The 19,579-nt window shown below is 35.1% G+C and overlaps 1 protein-coding gene across 2 annotated transcripts; it reads left to right on the top strand.

Moving 5' to 3' along the window:
- The first annotated feature begins 943 nt into the window (after positions 1-943).
- Positions 944-9,713, top strand: LOC112722682 (pleiotropic drug resistance protein 3). Of its 2 annotated transcripts, XM_025773790.3 has the most exons (22): positions 944-1,299; positions 3,144-3,267; positions 3,355-3,440; positions 3,561-3,645; positions 3,961-4,120; positions 4,207-4,283; positions 4,366-4,419; positions 4,522-4,612; positions 4,699-5,000; positions 5,078-5,673; positions 5,763-5,923; positions 6,002-6,105; positions 6,214-6,364; positions 6,455-6,666; positions 6,766-7,098; positions 7,196-7,486; positions 7,755-7,838; positions 7,921-8,054; positions 8,275-8,502; positions 8,681-8,852; positions 8,946-9,200; positions 9,358-9,713. In XM_025773790.3, exons 1-22 carry the CDS (start codon positions 980-982, stop codon positions 9,634-9,636), a joined length of 4,299 nt encoding a protein of 1,432 aa, XP_025629575.1. In that variant the 5' UTR covers positions 944-979; the 3' UTR covers positions 9,637-9,713. The 2 variants fall into 2 exon arrangements, with proteins under 2 accessions (XP_025629575.1, XP_072063402.1); XM_072207301.1 differs by lacking the exon at positions 8,275-8,502.
- The last annotated feature ends 9,866 nt before the right edge of the window (positions 9,714-19,579 follow it).

Raw genomic sequence — 19,579 nt, 5'->3', positions numbered from 1 at the left:
TATAATGACTGGATGTTTAATTCACTAGATGTGCAGATGATTATTTTAATATTAAGGCTTAGGAGGTAATTTGAGAGTGAAATATTTTTTTACTTTATTGGGTCAATTCTAGAGTCTATTGTTCACATTATTTACAAAAATCATTGTCTACCTAACAAAACCCTTTTATTATAGAATTTGGATCCTCTAAATTTTAAATTTTACTTTAGAGGGTTAAGTGTGATCTCTTATCCTTGAATTATTTCTCTCTCATATCTATGAAATAAATAATGAGAGATCACACTTTACCCTCTAAAATAAAATTCAAAATTTAAAAAATTCAAATCATTATAGATAGCTATGTAATTATCTAAACTCTAGTTAAAAAGATGGTTAACATTAAGTATGATAATAATCAAATTTCTCTAATAATCATAAAATATATCATAGAGAGTAACATACCCCTTATTTGAGAGAGATAGTTAAAATTTATTTTAAAAGTACGAGATAAAATATGTTGTTGGATTCTTAAACTAAAAAAATGGAGTTAATAGTTAAGTAATAATCTTTTAACATTTTTTTGAATACAACAACACACCTTATTTTTTTATTTTTTTTTACTAAAGATAAAGAAATTTGAACTCACGACCTCTTAAATAAGTATAAAAAAAATTATGCCATTTAAGTTATAATTCATTAGTAATAACATATCTTATTTTATACTTTTAAATATTAATAATTAATTCTAAAAATAATAAATTCTAATGATTCTCTAACCTTTCTCAGTTATAATAGAACTATTTTGGTATCTAGCATGTTTTCCACACACATATGCATGTCTCGGTATACGGTAATGCATGACATATTCCATTGCATCATCAGCATCTACCAATCAATAAGCTTAAAAACACGTACATCAGTACATCACCATACTCCTATAAATCTATGGATCGGAATTGGAAACATGATGCACTACTCCACATAACCTTGATTGAGATAGATGGGTGAGGTGGGAGGTGTAGATGAGATAGAGTCTTTGAGAATTGAGTTGGCAGAGATTGGAAGGAGCATAAGGTCCTCATTCAGAAGCCATGCTTCCAGTTTCAGGTCTGCCATCGATGTTGATAACAATGAAGGCCATCATGCATTACAATGGACTCAAATCCAGAGGCTTCCCACTTTTGAGAGGATCACTTCAGCTTTGTTCGATGTCAACAAGCTTGGTGCTCAAGAAAGGCATTTGTTCATCGAGAAGCTTCTTGAGCACATCGAGAATGACAATCTTCGATTGTTGCAGAAACTCAGGAACAGAATTGACAAGTAATTAATCTTTCTTGCTTTCTTTTTTTATTTTGTTTGTTTTTTAAGTCAGCACATTATTATTGAGTTCTATCAGTTTTTTTCTTGCTTGGAGAATGCATGATAACCAAATGAAGACATCAGTGACTTTATCTTTCATATGATTTTGTTTTATATAGCTAGAATTATAACTTCAAATTTGCATAACTAGTTTACAAGAAGGGTATAGCCTAGCTCAGCTATGTTGGAAAGAAGAAAAAGATTGATATAATATTTAATATAAATATGAAAAATATCATAGAGTTAGTATAATTTATTATTTTTGTCCAACAATTAATTATTGATTAAATATGTGCACTAAAAATATGTTATTAGATTATTAGATTAAAGAAATTAGATTAATAATAAAAAATAATGATAAAAAATAATAAATTATGTTAATTCTTTAATATTTTCTTATAAATATATAGATTATAATAAAAAAGGGGATAGATTTTGTTGTGCTTGACCCTTAACCATTATTAGTCAACTCTCCACTTCTTTTGATTAAAAGTGTTAGTCTCTTAATAATCAGAATTATATGGATGAGTAATGTTTTGTCTATTGATTAATTTTGTTGTAACCTAATAAATCCAATAGTTGACTCATTTGTCACTTGAACATGTGGACCACCTAATTTATAACATTCTATAGAATTTCCTCCTATAAATTTATCCATACATTTAAAATAAAAACATTTAAAAAGGCCAAATTTTAAAAAATCTTATAAGATACTTTTTAAAATATCTTCTCTTTATCTCTTGATTTTGAATTTTTTTTATAAGATATTTTTCAAAAAATCTTTTTTCGAAAAACTACACTAATAAAAAATAAAGTCGACTAGGGGCGTATATAGTCCAATCAATTCAAAAATTTCGCTCAGATTCGAACACTTTTACTTTCGGAGCTAATTTGGTATAATTTTACTGAGTTTAGAATTAGATAAGAGTCTTAAAAACACATCTGGTCATTATTTAGAGTCGGATCCGGATCAGAATTAAGACGAACTTAGCTTCAGCCACCCCATGTGTATCCTAAAGAGACTAAAAAAGGTAATATATGTTTTAAATTAATTCTAATATTATATTATATTAATTATAAGCTTATTGTTTTATTTTTAATCACACCTGTTGAATTAAAAAATAAATTAAAGAAACATGAAATTAGAATTTATGGATAAATCCAAGTTCAAATATGGATATCAACTTTTCGATAACAAGTATATTTCTTCTTTTTTATAAATAAGTGCATCATAACTTTTTGATAAAAAATTTATCAAGATTTGAACATCATTGATTTAAACCTAATTTTAGTATGATCTGAAAATAATAAGATTTCATCGGATTTAAGAACGAATATGAGTCTTAAAAATAGACCGATCACTATTTAAGATTGGGTTCAAATAAAAATAAACCTAACTTCGTCCGACTCATATACACCTTTAGACTCGACAAAATACTGAAATAGTATCCGTCAAGTCAACTCATTTAACTAGTTTAAATAGACAGAATTTTTGTCACTAACTAACCTTTTTAATTTATTCGTTTTGAGAATTAATCTGTTTAAGTCTTTTTAACAGCTCATTTTCACATACCTAATTTTAAAGATAAAAGTGTGTTCGTTTAAGTCAGATAAACAAATTGGCCTAATATATTTAGTTTATTTTGACTACTCTAACTATATCCTGTACATATATGTAAATACGGTTAAAATAATATTAAAAAACCAATATTATAAAAGCTAATTTAAATCAAATACTATAATATGTTGGTTTTCAAAATTTTATGATTAGGTTAATATATTTTTATTTCATCTTTGGTTTGAAGAGTTGGTATTAAGTTACCCACTGTGGAAGTGAGGTACCAAAATCTTACTGTGGAAGCGGAGTGTCAGGTTGTTAAGGGCAAGCCGATACCTACTTTGTGGAACACCCTTAAGGGGTGGATCATTGTAAGTAACATCTCTAAATATATATAACTTCATTTTACACTTCATGCTTTTCTAACTTCTAACATTCTTTTCTTTTGGTGGGAAAAGGATGCATGTAAATTGTTAATCCTACGATCTCAAAAATCCCGGATAAGTATAATCAAAGATGCCAATGGCATCATTAAGCCTGGAAGGTATGTTTATTGCTTACAAAGTTAAGTAGTGCCAGTGAACTTTGATAATCAGTATTCAGTAACATAAATCATAACATGATCGTACTAGTGCTTTGTTTTCAATGCTTGATTCTCTTACAGGATGGCCTTATTGCTTGGCCCTCCAGGAAGTGGTAAAACAACACTATTGTTGGCTCTGGCAGGGAGACTTGACCATTCTCTCAAGGTTTTCTATCTCTAGGCTTTTTTCTTGACTAATTTTCTCTATAATAATTGCCTAATTGTTGTTTGAAAGTGGCATGTGCTTGCCATATTGAATCTTTCAAGCATTGCTTCATTAATTTGTCATAGCATTTTTTTTGTCTGCTAATATATAGTACCACAAAGGAATGAATTATGAATGAGGTGGAATGAAGCTCAATAGTTGACAGTTTCTATTTAATTTATTTGACATTTCAAAATGTGATAACTTGTTTAAATTAAAATGGATCTTTTGCATGCTTGTTCTATTTTCACATGCATTCTATGTGTTTTTTAATAGGTAAAAGGGGAAATTTCTTACAATGGACACCCACTAGAAGAATTCATTCCTCAAAAATCCTCAGCTTATGTAAGCCAATATGATCTACATATTCCAGAGATGACAGTTAAGGAAACACTTGATTTCTCGGCACGTTGTCAGGGTGTAGGAATCAAAGATGGTAGGTAACTAAATTTCCAAAAGAAAAAAGAAAAACATGTTTAGTTAAACTGGCTTGAGTGATCTTTTGTTTTCCTTGTATGAAAGAGCTTCTGAAGGAAGTAAGCAGAAGAGAGAAAGAAGCAGGAATAATGCCAGACCGTGATTTGGATGCATATATGAAGGTACAACACCCCACATCTTTAATTTTTCCACCTCCAAATCTTGTTGGAGAAGATAGTCTGACTGAAAAATTTTTCATTACAGGCGACATCAGTGAAGGGATTGAAGAGCACTCTTCAGACAGACTACATTTTAAAGGTGGCATACAATTTTTCTCCATGGATTTAGAGTTTTAGTAGCTCATATCTTGATAATTTGTTGCTGGTTTTTTGACTAATTGACTATTAAAATGCCTTACAGATCCTTGGTCTCGATGTCTGTGCCGACACATTGGTTGGAGATCCTATAAGAAGAGGCGTATCTGGTGGTCAAAAGAAAAGGTTAACAACAGGTATCGGTAGTATACTCTATTGCAATCATTTGATTATAACTTGATGTATGAAGTGGACATGATCCTGACTTTGGTGCATGATGAAGGAGAAATGATGGTTGGACCAACAAGAGCTCTCTTTATGGATGAAATATCCAATGGCTTAGACAGTTCCACTACTTTCCAAATAATCTCCTGTCTCCAGCATATGGTGCATATCACAGATGCAACTGCTTTGATTTCGCTTCTTCAGCCAGCACCAGAGACCTTTGATCTCTTTGATGACATTGTCCTAATGGCAGAAGGGAAAATCGTGTACCACGGTCCACGTGATTGTGTAGTTGAGTTCTTTGAGGACTGTGGGTTCCAGTGTCCACCACGAAAAGGCACTGCTGACTTTCTTCAAGAGGTATATAAGTTAAGTTTAATCTTAATTGTATTTTCCTTTATAATTTCATAATGATTTGAAATGTTTGTTAAAACCAGGTTATCTCTAGAAACGATCAAGCACAGTATTGGAGCAGAGCAGAAGAACCTTACATCTATGTTACTACTGAACAGTTCATTGAGAAGTTTAAGCATAGTTCATTTGGCAAAAAGATGGAGGAGGAGATCTCAAAGCCATTTGACAAGTCTCAGAGCCATAAGAATGCTCTCGCCTTTAGAAAATACTCATTAACAAAGTGGGAATTGTTTAAGGCTTGCATAATGAGGGAGTTTCTTCTGATGAAAAGGAATTCTTTTGTCTATGTATTCAAGTCAACGCAGCTTGTGATTGTTGCATCTATAGGAATGTCTGTTTTCATTCGGACACGAATGTCTGTTGATGCGCTTCATGGGAATTATTTCATGGGGTCGTTATTCTATTCACTCATCATACTTTTCAGTGATGCATACCCAGAACTTTCTATGACAATATCAAGACTTTCAGTGTTCTACAAACAGAAAGAGTTGTGCTTTTATCCTGCTTGGGCCTATTCAATCCCTTCAGCTGTTCTCAAGATTCCACTTTCATTGTTGGAATCTTTCATTTGGACTGCACTTACTTATTATGTTATTGGTTACAGCCCTGAGATTGGCAGGTTGGTACACAATAGAAAGCTAATTTTATTCTTCAATTTCTTGCATTATTGTAACAACGTTTCAACTAGTGTTCAAATTTTTCTTTCAGGTTCTTTCGCCATTTCCTCCTCCTATTCACTTTTCACATGTCATCAATATCGATGTTCCGATTTGTTGCCTCAGTTTTCCAAAATGTGGCTGCTGCTATGACAGCTGGAACTCTGACCATACTATATGCTTTACTATTTGGTGGCTTCATTCTCCCAAAGCGTGAGAATCTAGGACTCTTGAATTTTGAGCGGATATTTTTTGTTCAAATGATAATTCTTAGCTGCTTTTTTGTTCTAGCCTATATGCCATCTTGGTTGCGGTGGGGATTTTGGATTTCTCATTTGTCATATGGAGAGTTGGCTGTGATGGTAAATGAATTTCTTGCTCCTAGGTGGCAAAAGGTAATACTATATTGAAACTTAAGTTTGTATAAGTTTCTTTTGATAACAAATATTCCTCAACTTTATTGTCTAGAAAATGTGAGTCTGGTTTTGTTTTTCTTAATGAAGATGTCTGCAAACACAACATTGGGTCACCAAATAATGGAAAGTCGTGGTCTCAACTTTGATGGCTACTTTTACTGGATATCCGTTGGTGCCTTACTTGGGTTCACAGTTCTGTTTAACACAGCTTTTACGTTGGTCTTGTCTTTCTTCAAGGGTAAGTTACTTTCTCGTAGCTTATTTGGGGCATGTTTCATGTTAACTATATTTTTATTCATTAAACTTCACTTTGGCATTCTACTCTTAGCTCCTTCACGTTCTTGCGCTCTTATATCTTCCGACAAGCATTCAGAGATACAAGGAAATCAAGAAAACAATGGTAACTTTGCCGGAAACAGCACTCCAGTTGAAAGTACAACAGAACCAGAAAAAGGTCAGCACTCAGGAGGAATGGTTCTGCCTTTCCAGCCACTAACATTAGCATTCCGTGATGTGCAGTACTATGTTGACCCTCCTATGGTACTCTTCATGATTGAGTTCCACTTAGTTGTTACTTACAAAATAAGTTACATTTGTCTCCATGGACATGGTTGTATAATCACATCATTTTGAGTGTAGGAAATGAGAAACCAAGGATTTTGTAAGAAGCAGCTTCAGCTTCTTTGTGATGTTACAGGTTCATTGAGACCAGGCATCTTAACATCCCTGATGGGAGTCAGTGGCGCGGGGAAAACAACTTTATTGGATGTTCTTTGTGGAAGAAAAACTGGAGGTACTATAGAAGGGGATGTTAGAATTGGTGGCTATCCAAAGGTTCAAGAAACATTTGCAAGGATCTCAGGTTACTGCGAACAAAATGACATTCATTCTCCAAATATAACAGTAGAAGAATCCGTGATGTTTTCTGCTTGGCTTCGGCTTCCTCCTCAGATTGATGCAAAAACTAAATCTGTACAAGTTTCTTCTTAAAGCAGCATAATATTTCTGTGACATTGAACTTGTTTATTGGATTGGATTTCATTCATTTCCTCTAATAATCATTTCTCAGGAATTTGTAAAGGAAGTCCTTCATACTATTGAGCTCGATGGGATCAAAGATTCCTTAGTAGGCTTGCCAAATGTTAGTGGATTGTCAACCGAGCAAAGAAAACGGCTGACCATAGCCGTTGAGCTTGTTGCTAATCCTTCAATCATATTTATGGATGAACCAACTTCGGGTTTAGATGCAAGGTCAGCTGCAGTTGTTATGAGAGCAGTGAAGAATGTTGTTAGAACAGGAAGAACTGTCACATGCACCATTCACCAGCCTAGTATTGATATATTTGAGTCATTTGATGAGGTATGCTGACCCTTATGTATGTTTCGAATTGTTTTCTAATCATATTACTGTGTGTTGAAATATCATAAAAGGCTCGATTAGTACTCTTGGTTTTAGCAATATCTCTGACAGATATTTCTATTGTTAATGAAGCTGTGTGTTTTCAATATTCTCCTAGCAATTTAGCATGAAAGATGCCACAGTATATAGTTTTGATATCTTTCAAAGTAGGTATGTTGTAGATTCATGAATGTACTAATTTAAGGTTCTTGTCTTCTGTTACCTTAAGCTAATTCTCATGAAAACTGGAGGATGCATAATCTACTCCGGCCCACTCGGACAGAACTCAAGTCAGGTTATTGAATACTTCGAGGTCAGTTTGATCTTACTCTTCAGGAAAGAAGTTATGGATTGCAAAATCTTGTTTTACATTCTTGCAACTTGTTTTCGTACAGAGTATACCAGGGGTGCCAAAGATTAAAGACAACTATAATCCATCGACATGGATGCTAGAGGTAACTTCAGGTTCTGCAGAAGTTGAGCTCGGAGTAGATTTTGCCCAAATTTATAGGGAGTCGACTTTATATAAGTAAGTTATTCAAATAATTTTGTTATGTGCAACTAATTGAGACTTGAGAGTATCATTTTACTTCCTAGTACAAATAAAATTGCAGTAATATATAAATGATTAGCATCAACATATTAGTGAATAATTTGACTTTTTTAAAAAAAATTCGAAAACTGTCTTGGAGAAAACTACTTTTTATATGTTTTTTCTCTTTTGAGAATTCTTATTCATGTGAGTGCAGGCAGAACAAAGAGTTAGTTGAACAATTAAGTTCACCAGCTCCTGGTTCCAAAGACTTGCATTTTCCTTCTCATTTCCCACAAAATGGTTGGGAACAGTTTAAAGCATGCTTATGGAAACAACATTTGTCATACTGGAGAAGCCCTTCATACAACTTGATGCGCATAATTTTTGTAATTGCTGCATCCCTTCTGTTTGGGGCAGTATTCTGGAAGAAAGGAAAGAACATGTTAGTGAGCATAATTCTACTTAATATATTTTCCTAATAGATCATGTTTTCTTCTTTCTCAAAAACAGATTTCTGCTATCAGCATTCTTTAGATATTTGGTGTATTTATTTAGGAACTGATTTTGATGCAATATTAGTGGTAAAAAGTTTACTTCATTTCTGCTTGTTTCCTTTACAGAGACAACCAGCAGGACTTGTTCAATGTATTTAGTTCAATGTTCATTGCTGTTTTCATCTTTGGGATAAATAACTGCTCATCAGTTTTGCCGCTCGTGGCAACAGAGCGCACCGTTTTGTATCGCGAAAAATTTGCTGGAATGTACTCTCCGTGGGCCTATTCATTTGCACAGGTTCACCATTCATGTTCTGTTCATTTTCCTTTCTTAATTGGAAAAAGACGTTGACACCATAAACCATTTTTCCATTTTTTTCATGTGTTGTAGGTGATAATTGAGGTTCCCTATTTGTTGACTCAAGCTGTTCTATATATCATAATCACATACCCTATGATTGGGTACCATTGGTCTGTATACAAAATATTTTGGTCATTGTACAGCATGTTCTGCAACCTGCTATACTTCAATTACCTAGGAATGTTCATTGTTTCAATCTCACCAAATGTTCAAGTTGCTTCCATTGTGTGTTCTTCTGCTTACACCATGCTCAATTTGTTTTCTGGCTACATTGTGCCACGTCTGGTAAGTTTTATTCGAACCGAGACCTCTTGGTTTGAGTATAAGATGCTTACCATTTTGACTAATCTCATATTTGTTACAATTAGTCAATTTTACATATTTAATAAATAAAATGGTAGATTATTAGTACCTCTTGTGATTGTTGCTTTCCTCATTGCAGCAAATTCCAAAGTGGTGGATTTGGATGTATTATCTATGCCCAACATCGTGGGCACTGAATGGGTTGCTTACTTCACAATATGGAGATATAAACAAAGTGATATCAGTAACAATATTTAAAGATGCAGAAACCAAAACAATTGCTGAATTTTTAAGAGACTACTATGGTTTTCACCATGATTTGTTAGGTGTAACTGGTCTACTTCTCATTGTATTCCCTGTTATATCTGCCCTTCTATTTGCATACTGCATTGGACACCTCAACTTCTTGAGGAGGTAAAATCGTTTTGTAGAGTGCCCTGTAGAACATATGTCACAATATGTAAATCATTTGATCAATAAAATTTTATTCTTGTATTTTTGACTTTCTGTACAATATTTGTTAAGGGTATCTTTTGATATGCTTTCCCTATTGTTTGCTCCGACCACAACATAAACTGATTATAAAATTTTATTTGGTTTTTTATTTAATTGATGTATTTTTAAAATTTTTGTATATTTATTTATAATTTTATATATTATTTTAATATAATTTTATTATTTGAGTTAAACTTCTAAATCAATAAATCAGTAATTAGAGCAATTTAATAACCGATTTGATTTTCATAACCTTAATATTATCTAATGAGTAACTAAATTAAGATAACATTATGATTCTTATTATTTATTGTAACTTTTCTCAAAGTCTGGTATTTGTAAACCCATTTATATTCTGAGCATAACATTATAAAATTTAGATTCTAGTCGCTAACCATTTTTATTTATATAATAAATTATACCCATATTTAATATAATGATATAATATATTTATTTTGAATTAAATATATATTAAAAATTAAAATATATAAAATATATTTTTTTTAAAAATAGAAAACTTAGCATAATAAAAAATTAAGAATGGAACTTATTACAAATTGAAGAAATAAAAAGAAACAAGCAAAGACACAAATAAAGACAAACTAAGAGTTAATAGTTAAAATAGTCCCTGAAAGATATCTCGATCTCCATTTTCATCCCTGAAAGAATAAATTAACCGAATTCGTCCCCAAAAGATAACTAACTTGGTCTAGGGATGTCAACGGGGCAGGAAGGGGGCGGGAGATGCCTCCCTGCTCCCCATCCCCGCCCCCAGGTTTACTCCCCGTTCTCGTCCCCATTCCCCATAGGGCCCCATTTTTTGCGGAGACCCCATTTCCCATCTCTCTGATAGTTCTAAATGACAAGATAGTGACTTCTTACAAAATAATGCAGTGGGAGACGCCACGGCGAGTCAGAGCACAGAGCAGTGGATGAGATGGGGGACGTGACAGTAGAGAGGAAAATAGACACGACGACAGAGTTATGGAAAGGAACGTCATGAATATAGAGAACGACGCGGTGAGGGTGATGGAACGGTGAAGGGTGACAATGCTATGAGACAAGAGAGTAGCGAGGGAGTAGCTGCAGAGAGGTTGGATGGAGTATGGACGACGCTAGGGATCTATGAATTGAAGAAGGGTTATGCAAATGAGGATTAGGAATTATGGCATGTGAAATGACTAAAAAACATATATGAGAAATAAACTATTAAGGACAATTAAATAAATTTATAAATTTCGGGGATTAGCGGGGATGGGGCAGGGATTCCCGCTCGGGTCTCCGTGCCTGTCTCGGGGAAATTTTGTCCCCCGTCCCGATCCCCACAGGAAAAATTCTCCACAATCGGATCCCTATTCGGGGCAGTCCCGCAGGGATCCCCCGTCTCGGGGAGTTTTGCCATCTTGGTCACGTTCATCCTTCCGTTAGTTTCTTTACTAACAGTGCTAATAGAGAATGACGTGGCAGTTACATTTTTTTTTTAGTTAAAACCTAAAACTAAGCAAGCCCAAACCCGGAAAAACGAACCCTAACCACTACCCGACCCGATTTCCTACTAAAACTCCCTCACTGATCGTCTTCTCCTGCTCTTTCATAGTGGAACATTATGCCAATCCTCCATAGCAATGGCTCTACCGCCACTGCCTCGGTTACGATTGGTCCTGGCGCCGCTGATGACTCTACTTTCGTTGCCTCCACCCATGTCTCTACTCCCGCTACCGATGCCTCTGCTCGCACTGCTGCTGCTGACGCCTCTGTTGCCACCGATGATGCTGGTGCGATCTCCGAAGTTGGCTCCCATCTCTGCTTCACTTCTGCTGTCACACTTACACAGTAGCTATGCTTCGAACTCCTCCATGCGAAGAAGGAAGAACGATGAGGCAAGTGTCTTGTGAAATACCCCAGATGGAGATGACACCATTGTCCTGACCGGAGACGACGGATTCGAATTGAAGCTACCCAAGAGGGTGGTGTGAGCTAATTCGAGAATCCAGATTTATTATCACTGCTTGTCTTGTTCTCTTCTGGTTCTGCCTAACCCCACTTCTTCGTCCATATATCCACTTCCCATTGATAAATCAAGAGAAGAGTGAGACAACTTCCCAATTGATGAAACAAAATTCTTGTTTTTGGCATCATTAATTTCACAATCCATTGTTGTGTTTGACCAAGCATCCATGAAAACCTTTTGTTTATCAAATTGGAAAGTTTTCATAGGAACTAGAACAGGGTTAATGGAAGTTTGAGAGCGCTTGTTGTGTTGTTGATGCACATTCCAAGCTTTAGAATAGACACACTAACAATGCTCTATGACTACTCTAATGGTTGCAGATGATATGGTGATCTTCTTCGTCTTGGTGATGGTAGATCGTGGGTTAGGAAAGCAGAGAGTGAGAGTGAGAGTGAAAAAGAATTTCAGACTGTTTTAAGGGTAAAACGACGTCGTTTAATAAGTTGTGCTATTCCTTCACGTTTCAAGTTAGCAAACCGTTTACGGCAGTGTCAAGAAACTAACGGAAGGATGAACGTAACCAAATTGGTTATCTTTCGGGGACGAATTCGATTAATTTATTCTTTTGGAGACGAAAATAGAGATCGAGATATTTTGAGTTGAGGGACTATTTTGACTATTAACTCGACAAACTAAACTACTCAAACACCATACCCTATACACTATCATGTACTCTGAAGTCTAAAATATATAGAATACATTTGTTTTAAAATAAAAACGATAAATTAACAAATTAAAATACAATTATACTAATAATTTTTTATGTGTCTATTTTTTATTATTTTAAAATATAAATACAATTAAACTAATACTTTTTTTTGCTTAACTATTATATTATATTTACGTAGCATTATAAAACTTTATTTGGTTTTTTATTTTAATTTATGTATTTTTAAAATATTTGTATATTTATTTATAATTTTATATATTATTTTAATATAATTCAATTATTTCAAACCTCTAAATTAATAAATCAATAATTAAATCAGTTTAATGACCTATTTGACTTTCAAAATTTTGATGTTATCTAACTAAATTAAAATAAGGAAAAGTTTAAGGACCAGCAACTTTGTTAAATTCTGGCCAGCATGTAACCAGCAAAGAAAAGTGAGTCATTGGATGAAATCTCACACCAATCTCACACCATTAAAACCATTTATGACTATTTGATGGCTACAAATCACAAAAGTTATTACCCCCTAACATTCCTCTAATATTGTAACTCTTAATTATTTATTATAACTTTTGTCAAAATTTATTATTTGTAGACTCATTTATACAAGAAGGATAAATCTAGATTCTAGCATCTAGCCACTAACCATTTTTATGTTTGCACATCTAGCCACTTATTTACAACAATGCCCCAAGAACCCAAGAATACAATAGAGAATACAATACTCTTTAAAAGTTAACTTACTATCAAGAGTTATCAGATTAGTTAAATTTATTTAGAGTTATTCTCCACGTACAAGCGTTTTTCCATACAAGTTATATAAGTCATTTATATTCATGCATTTTTCACGTTTTTCTCCGGGCCCGTGCCTCTTTTTCTTCCTTTTCATAATTTTTCTCTTTCGTTATCGTCGTCATCAACATCACATCTTCCTCTTCCTTCTCTTCCTCCTTCTTTTTTCAATGAAATTTTTTCTCCTCTTTTCGTTTTCTCTTTCTCCTTCATCATCAGTTATCTCGTTGTTGAAGATAATAAATAATTCAGATTCAGATTGTCAATTGAACCATAACGAAATTGATTATTGTTTTGAATCTAAGGCTAAGGTGTGGTTCAATTTAGAAGAAAAAATATAGCATTAGAGGAAATATTTTTCTGCAGCAAATTTGGGTGTAGTACGAAGATATTTGGGTGTAACACGAAGATATTTGAGTATATTTTAAGAATTTTTTGGTGTATTTTTATTCTGATAAGTTCTGCATAGTTCAAAATTCTTCCTCTTCCTCCTTCTCATCTTCTACTGTTTCTTCTTTTTTTTATTATCATCACCGTCTTCTTCTTTTTTTTCTTATTCATCTTTTTTTTTAAATTTTACCTTCTCAAGTTTCTTCTTGTTTTACTCCCTTAACAAGAATAAAATAAAAAAATCAAACAAAGAATAAGAAGAAACACATAATGCTGTAAAATTACTTGAAAGAGGATGAACTTATATTTATTTAACTAAAAGAAATAAAGAAATAAGAAAAAAAAGAAGAAGAAAAAATGCAGCATTAGAGAAAATATTTTTCTGTATTTGCAGCAAATTTGAGTGTAGCACGAAGATATTTGGGTGTAATACGAAGATATTTGGGTGTATTTTTATTCTGATAAGTTCTGCATAATTCAAAAATTCTTTCTCTTCCTCCTTCTCATTTTGTATTGTTTTTTTTTTATTTTATCATCATTACAATCTTTTTCTTCTTTTTTTGTCTTATTCATCTTTTCTTTTTTATTTTACCTTCTCGAATTTCTTCTTGTTTTACTCTCTTAACAAGAATAAAAACACAAAAATCAAATAAAGAAGAAGAAGAAACACATAATGCTGCAAAATTACTTAAAAGATGATGAACTTACATTCATTTAACTAAAAGAAAGAAAGAAATAAGGAAAAAAAAAGAAGAAAAAACCGTAGCATTAGAGAAAATATTTTTCTGTATTTGCAGCAAATTTGGGTGTAACACGAAGATATTTGGGTGTAATACGAAAATATTTGAGTGTATTTTAAGAATTTTACGGTGTATTTTTATTCTGATAAGTTCTGCATAATTCAAAACTCTTTCTCTTCCTCCTCCTCTTCATCTTCTACTGCCTCTTTATCTTCTACTGCTTCTTCTTCCTCATCTTCTTATTTTGTTTTCTTATAATTCTTTTTGGAAGAAAAAATCAAACAAAGAAAAAAATACATAATATTGCAAAATTAATAGAAAGAAGAGGAGGAAAAAAATGTAGCAACAACAACGGTAATAAAAAACGAGTATATCTAAAACGAGCTCAACAATTATGTGCTTATTAAACGAGCCACACTTATATAGGCCATTAGATTTTATTAGATGAAAATCAAAGGCTAATATAAAAGAAGAGCATTGATGGACTCTAATAAATATAGAATATCCTAGTACATAAATAAATGCTTTAAATGGCAATACTTTAATATACAATACTTTAAACGGCAACAAAATCTTTTATTCTTAAATAATTAAATATAAAATATATGAGTATTTTTTATTTATTTAAATTAATTATTATGCAAAATTTTTTTATAATATTAAAAAATTATATTAAAATAATATTTTAAACTATAACTAACATAAAAATATAAAATAATTACAATTTTATTTTATATTACTTGACAAATAATTAGATTATTATATTTAAAATTTATTAACTAACTACGTTTATTAAAGATATTATAATATAATATAATTTTTTATAAAAATATTTTAAAAATATAATTTATTTAAAATATTATATATAATACATGAAAATATTAACTTATTTATTTTTTAATTTTTTTAGAAAAACAAAATAAATAATATAATTTTAAATACATACCTAAATAAAAAAGTTAATATTTTCATGAATTATATATAACTTTTTAAATAAATTTTACTTTTACAAATATTTTGATAAAAAATTATATGATATAATATATTTAACAAAGTAATTAGTTAATAAATTTTAAATATAATAATATAATTATTTATCAAGTAATATAAAATAAATTTAATTATTTTATATTTTTATATTGTAGATTAAAATATTATTTTAATATTATAAAAAAAATTTTGCATAATAATTAATGTTAATGAATAAAAAAACTTATATTTTTGTATTTATTTAATTTATATTTTTTAGAACAAAAAATTTCTACCTTTATATAGTAAAATATATGATAATCTTCTTAATATATATATATATATATATATATATATATATATATTAGAGGTGGCAAAATGGGTCGAGTCCGTCGGGCCGACTCGCCGAACTCGCTAAAAAAGGTGGGTCGGATTAGGATTTGAAACCTGTCAAATTAAAAAAATTCGCCAAACTCGCAAAATTTTTATGAAAAATTTTTTATAATATTAAAAAATTATATTAAAATGATATTTTAAATAGTTATACGGTAACAGATTTAATATGTTTTCTTATTTCAATGTTATTATATGATTATAATTATTTAATATATAAAAAAATGACTGGATAGTATATATATTAGGGGTGGCAATGTGGGCCGGCCCGCCCCAACATGTCCGTCTCGCCTAGGCCCGCACCATAAGCGGGACGGGCCGGCCCACCCCGCTAACTAAAGTGGGTACAAAATGCTAGCCATTTTTTTTGTTTTTTTTTTGTTTTTGAAAAATAAAATTAATTAAAATTAACTAAAAAATAATAATTAAACAATTAAATACAAATAAAAAATAGTCAAATTATAATATAATTTTTTTATTATCTTTTTTTTTAATTTTTAATTTCAATAAAATTGTTCAAAATAATATTTGTCAATAGAACCATCTTTATTTTAAAAAATAAGTCACATAATTTGAACATATATACAAAATTGTAAAATAAAGTCACATAATTGGAACATATATACATAATTTGGCGAATTTTTTTAACTTGACAGGTTTCAAATTCTAGCCCGACCCACCTTTTTAGTGGGTTCGGTGGGTCGGTTTGACGGATTCGACCCGTTTTACCACCCCTAATATATATATATATATATATATATATATATATATATATATATATATATATATATATATATGTGTGTGTGTGTGTGTGTGTGTGTACATCGTTGGCTGGTTTCGTTGCAACGGAGGCACCTGCCGTTGCAATGATGGCTTGGAGCGTTGCAACGGATGAGCCAAATTTTTCATATCTCAGAATTGGCTCGTGCACTTTTCCTGAAATTTTGAGGGAACCTTGGTAATATTATTTAAGGGTTGCACAAAAAAATTCAGGTCAAAAATCACACGTTTGCTCCGTTTTTCATTTTTTTGAATTTCCGGTTGTCCGGGTGGAAAAAAAAATCGGCAAAAAAAATCCACACGGTGTAAATTCACCAAATTTGGGAGATGGAAAGATCTTATTTTTCTAGAGGTTGTTACAAAAAACGGCATCAAAATTCGACCTCTAGAGCACGTCTCCTCACGGAAAATGATGTCTACCCGTGGCACTTTGGTAATGGCTCGGCAGCCTATTATAGGGGGAGGGTGTCGTGCTGCTGAAACTCGAGTTGTCCAAAGGCTTGCTGGGCGTATTGCCAGCAAGATGCAAGTTGCCTTGCCATCCCCTAGGCACACTAGCAAGCACGTTGTGGTTGTTGTGTGACGCCGGGGTCCCTGCCCCAACGGAGGCACCCGCCGTTGCAACGATGGCTCGGAGCGTTGCAACGGGGGAGCCAAATTTTTATATCTCAGAATTGGCTCGTGCATTTTTTTTGAAATTTTGAGGAAACCTTGGTAATATTATGTAAAGGCTGCACAAAAAAATTCAGGTCAAAAATCGCACGTTTGCTCTGTTTTTCATTTTTTTTTAATTTTCAGCTGTCCGGGTGGGAAAAAAATCGGCAAAAAAAATCCACACGATGTAAATTCACCAAATTTGGGAGATGGAAAGATCTTATTTTTCTAGAGGTTGTTGCAAAAAATGGGGTCAAAATTTGACCTCTAAAGTACTTTTCTTGAGTATGTCTCCTCACAGAAAAGGATGTCTACCCGTGACACTTTGGTAATGGCTCGGCAGCCTATTATAGGGGGGAGGGGTGTCGTGTTGCTGAAACTCGAGTTGCCCAAAGGCTTGCTGGGCGCAATGCCAGCAAGATGCACGTTACCTTGCCATCCCCTAGGCACACTAGCAAGCACGTTGTGGTTGTTGTGTGCCGCCGGGGTCCCCCGCTCCCAACGGAAGCACCCGCCGTTGCAACGATGGCTAGGAGCGTTGCAACGGGGGAGCCAAATTTTTATATCTCAGAATTGGCTCGTGCATTTTTCCTGAAATTTTGAGAGAACCTTGGTAATATTATGTAAAGGCTGCACAAAAAAATCCAGGTCAAAAATCGCACGTTTGCTCCGTTTTTCATTTTTTTTTGAATTTCCAGCTTTCCAGGTGGTAAAAAAATCGGCAAAAAAAAATTCACACGGTGTAAATTCACCAAATTTGGGGGATGGAAAGATCTTATTTTTCTAGAGGTTTTTGCAAAAAATAGCGTTAAAATTCGACCTCTAGAGCACTTTTCTTGAGTATGTCTCCTCACGGAAAAGGATGACTACCCGTGGCACTTTGGTAATGGCTCGGCAGCCTATTATAGGGGGGAGGGGTGTTGTGCTGCTGAAACTCGAGTTGCCCAAAGGCTTGCTGGGCGCAATGCCAGCAAGATGCACGTTGCCTTGCCATCCCCTAGGCACACTAGCAAGCACGTTGTGGTTGTGGTGTGCCGCCGGAGTCCCCCGCCTCGGGTCCAAGGTCGAGCATGGGCGTCTGGCTGCGGCGAACCCCGATCACCGAAGGAGCAACAAGAAGGGAAACACGTTGGTGTACGGCCCACCTAGGCACCACCTAGGGAGCATGGCGTGGTGGAGTTGTGCCTTGGGCACCTGCTCGGGGGCAACACCTTGTGCTCGGCCCAGGACTAGGGGATCATCCCAAGTCCGAGCATGACGTGGGAACGACAGGCGGCCTGTGCGCCCCCGTGAGGGGCAACGCAACTTGCGCAACCCAACGCTAGGCCAGGCCTAGTGTGGCGCACGACGCGGATGATGGATATGCGTGCAGCAGCGGGTGTCGTGGGCAGGGGGCACGTTGCGGAAGACGGTTACCTGTTCGTGTCCACTCCCGACGGGCAATGTGTCATGCTCGCCCTACGTCTAGGGTCGATGTACGACGGTGCCCGATGCGGTGTGGGTTGGGCGTTGCTTAATCCAGACGGTGCGGCTGTTCGGCTATCTCCCGAAGCACCTCACGCATCGGGCTGTCCCTTGAATGTTCTTCGTCGCTTCCCCCGAACCCTGTCTATCGGCGCTGACACGGCTACCTCGTGTGCTTCCGCTTGCCTGCACGCGCCTAGGCGTGTGGGACGCGGTTTGTCCGGGCGTGCTGTGTTTGGGGACCGTGGTGGCAGATGAGCGGTGTGTGAGTTGTGCGTGTGGCTTGATCTAAACGGTGCAGCTGTTCGGTTATCGTCCGAAGCACCTGACGCTTCGGGCTGTCCCTCGAGTCTCCTTCGTCCTTTCCTTTGAAACTTGCCCAGCGGCGTTGGCTCAGCCCTCCCGTATGCTTCCGCTTGCCTACACGCGTCTTGGCGTGCGGGGCACGGTTCGTCCGGGCGTGCTGGGTTTGCGGACCGTGTTGGCAGATGAGTGGTGTGTGGGTCCTGAGTGCTGTCTGGCTCCTTGCCTCACGCAACGAACGGGCGCACCGGATCCTCTCCATGTGTGGGCTCGAGCTACCGTGCTCGTTCCACGGTTGTGCGGCTCCTGTGTTTCCTACCCCGCGGTGTGGTATCCCTGCCTTGCCCCAACCTTTTCTCTCTGGAGTCCCCTCGTGGGATTGCCGAGGGAGTTCCAAGACACGCCCGTGGTCCTACCCGTCTCGGCGCTCTGCGCGGCAACGGTGGCCTGCGTGCGCGTTCTGTTCTCCCGGGTGCGGTGCACGCGGTCGGAATGGGGTCTTAGATCCCCGTCTGTCCCTCAGATGATTCGGTTTCTAGGAAAGACGCCTGCCGCCGTGTCCTTCGAAAGCTTCCCCTCGCGGGGGGTGTTGGCAGCTCGGCGCACAGGGTCGGTGACGGATGCTACCTGGTTGATCCTGCCAGTAGTCATATGCTTGTCTCAAAGATTAAGCCATGCATGTGTAAGTATGAACTAA

Source organism: Arachis hypogaea, chromosome 11 (assembly GCF_003086295.3).
Source record: "Arachis hypogaea cultivar Tifrunner chromosome 11, arahy.Tifrunner.gnm2.J5K5, whole genome shotgun sequence".
NCBI classification, from domain to species: domain Eukaryota; kingdom Viridiplantae; phylum Streptophyta; class Magnoliopsida; order Fabales; family Fabaceae; genus Arachis; species Arachis hypogaea.
This window is presented reverse-complemented; position numbering and strand designations above follow the sequence as displayed.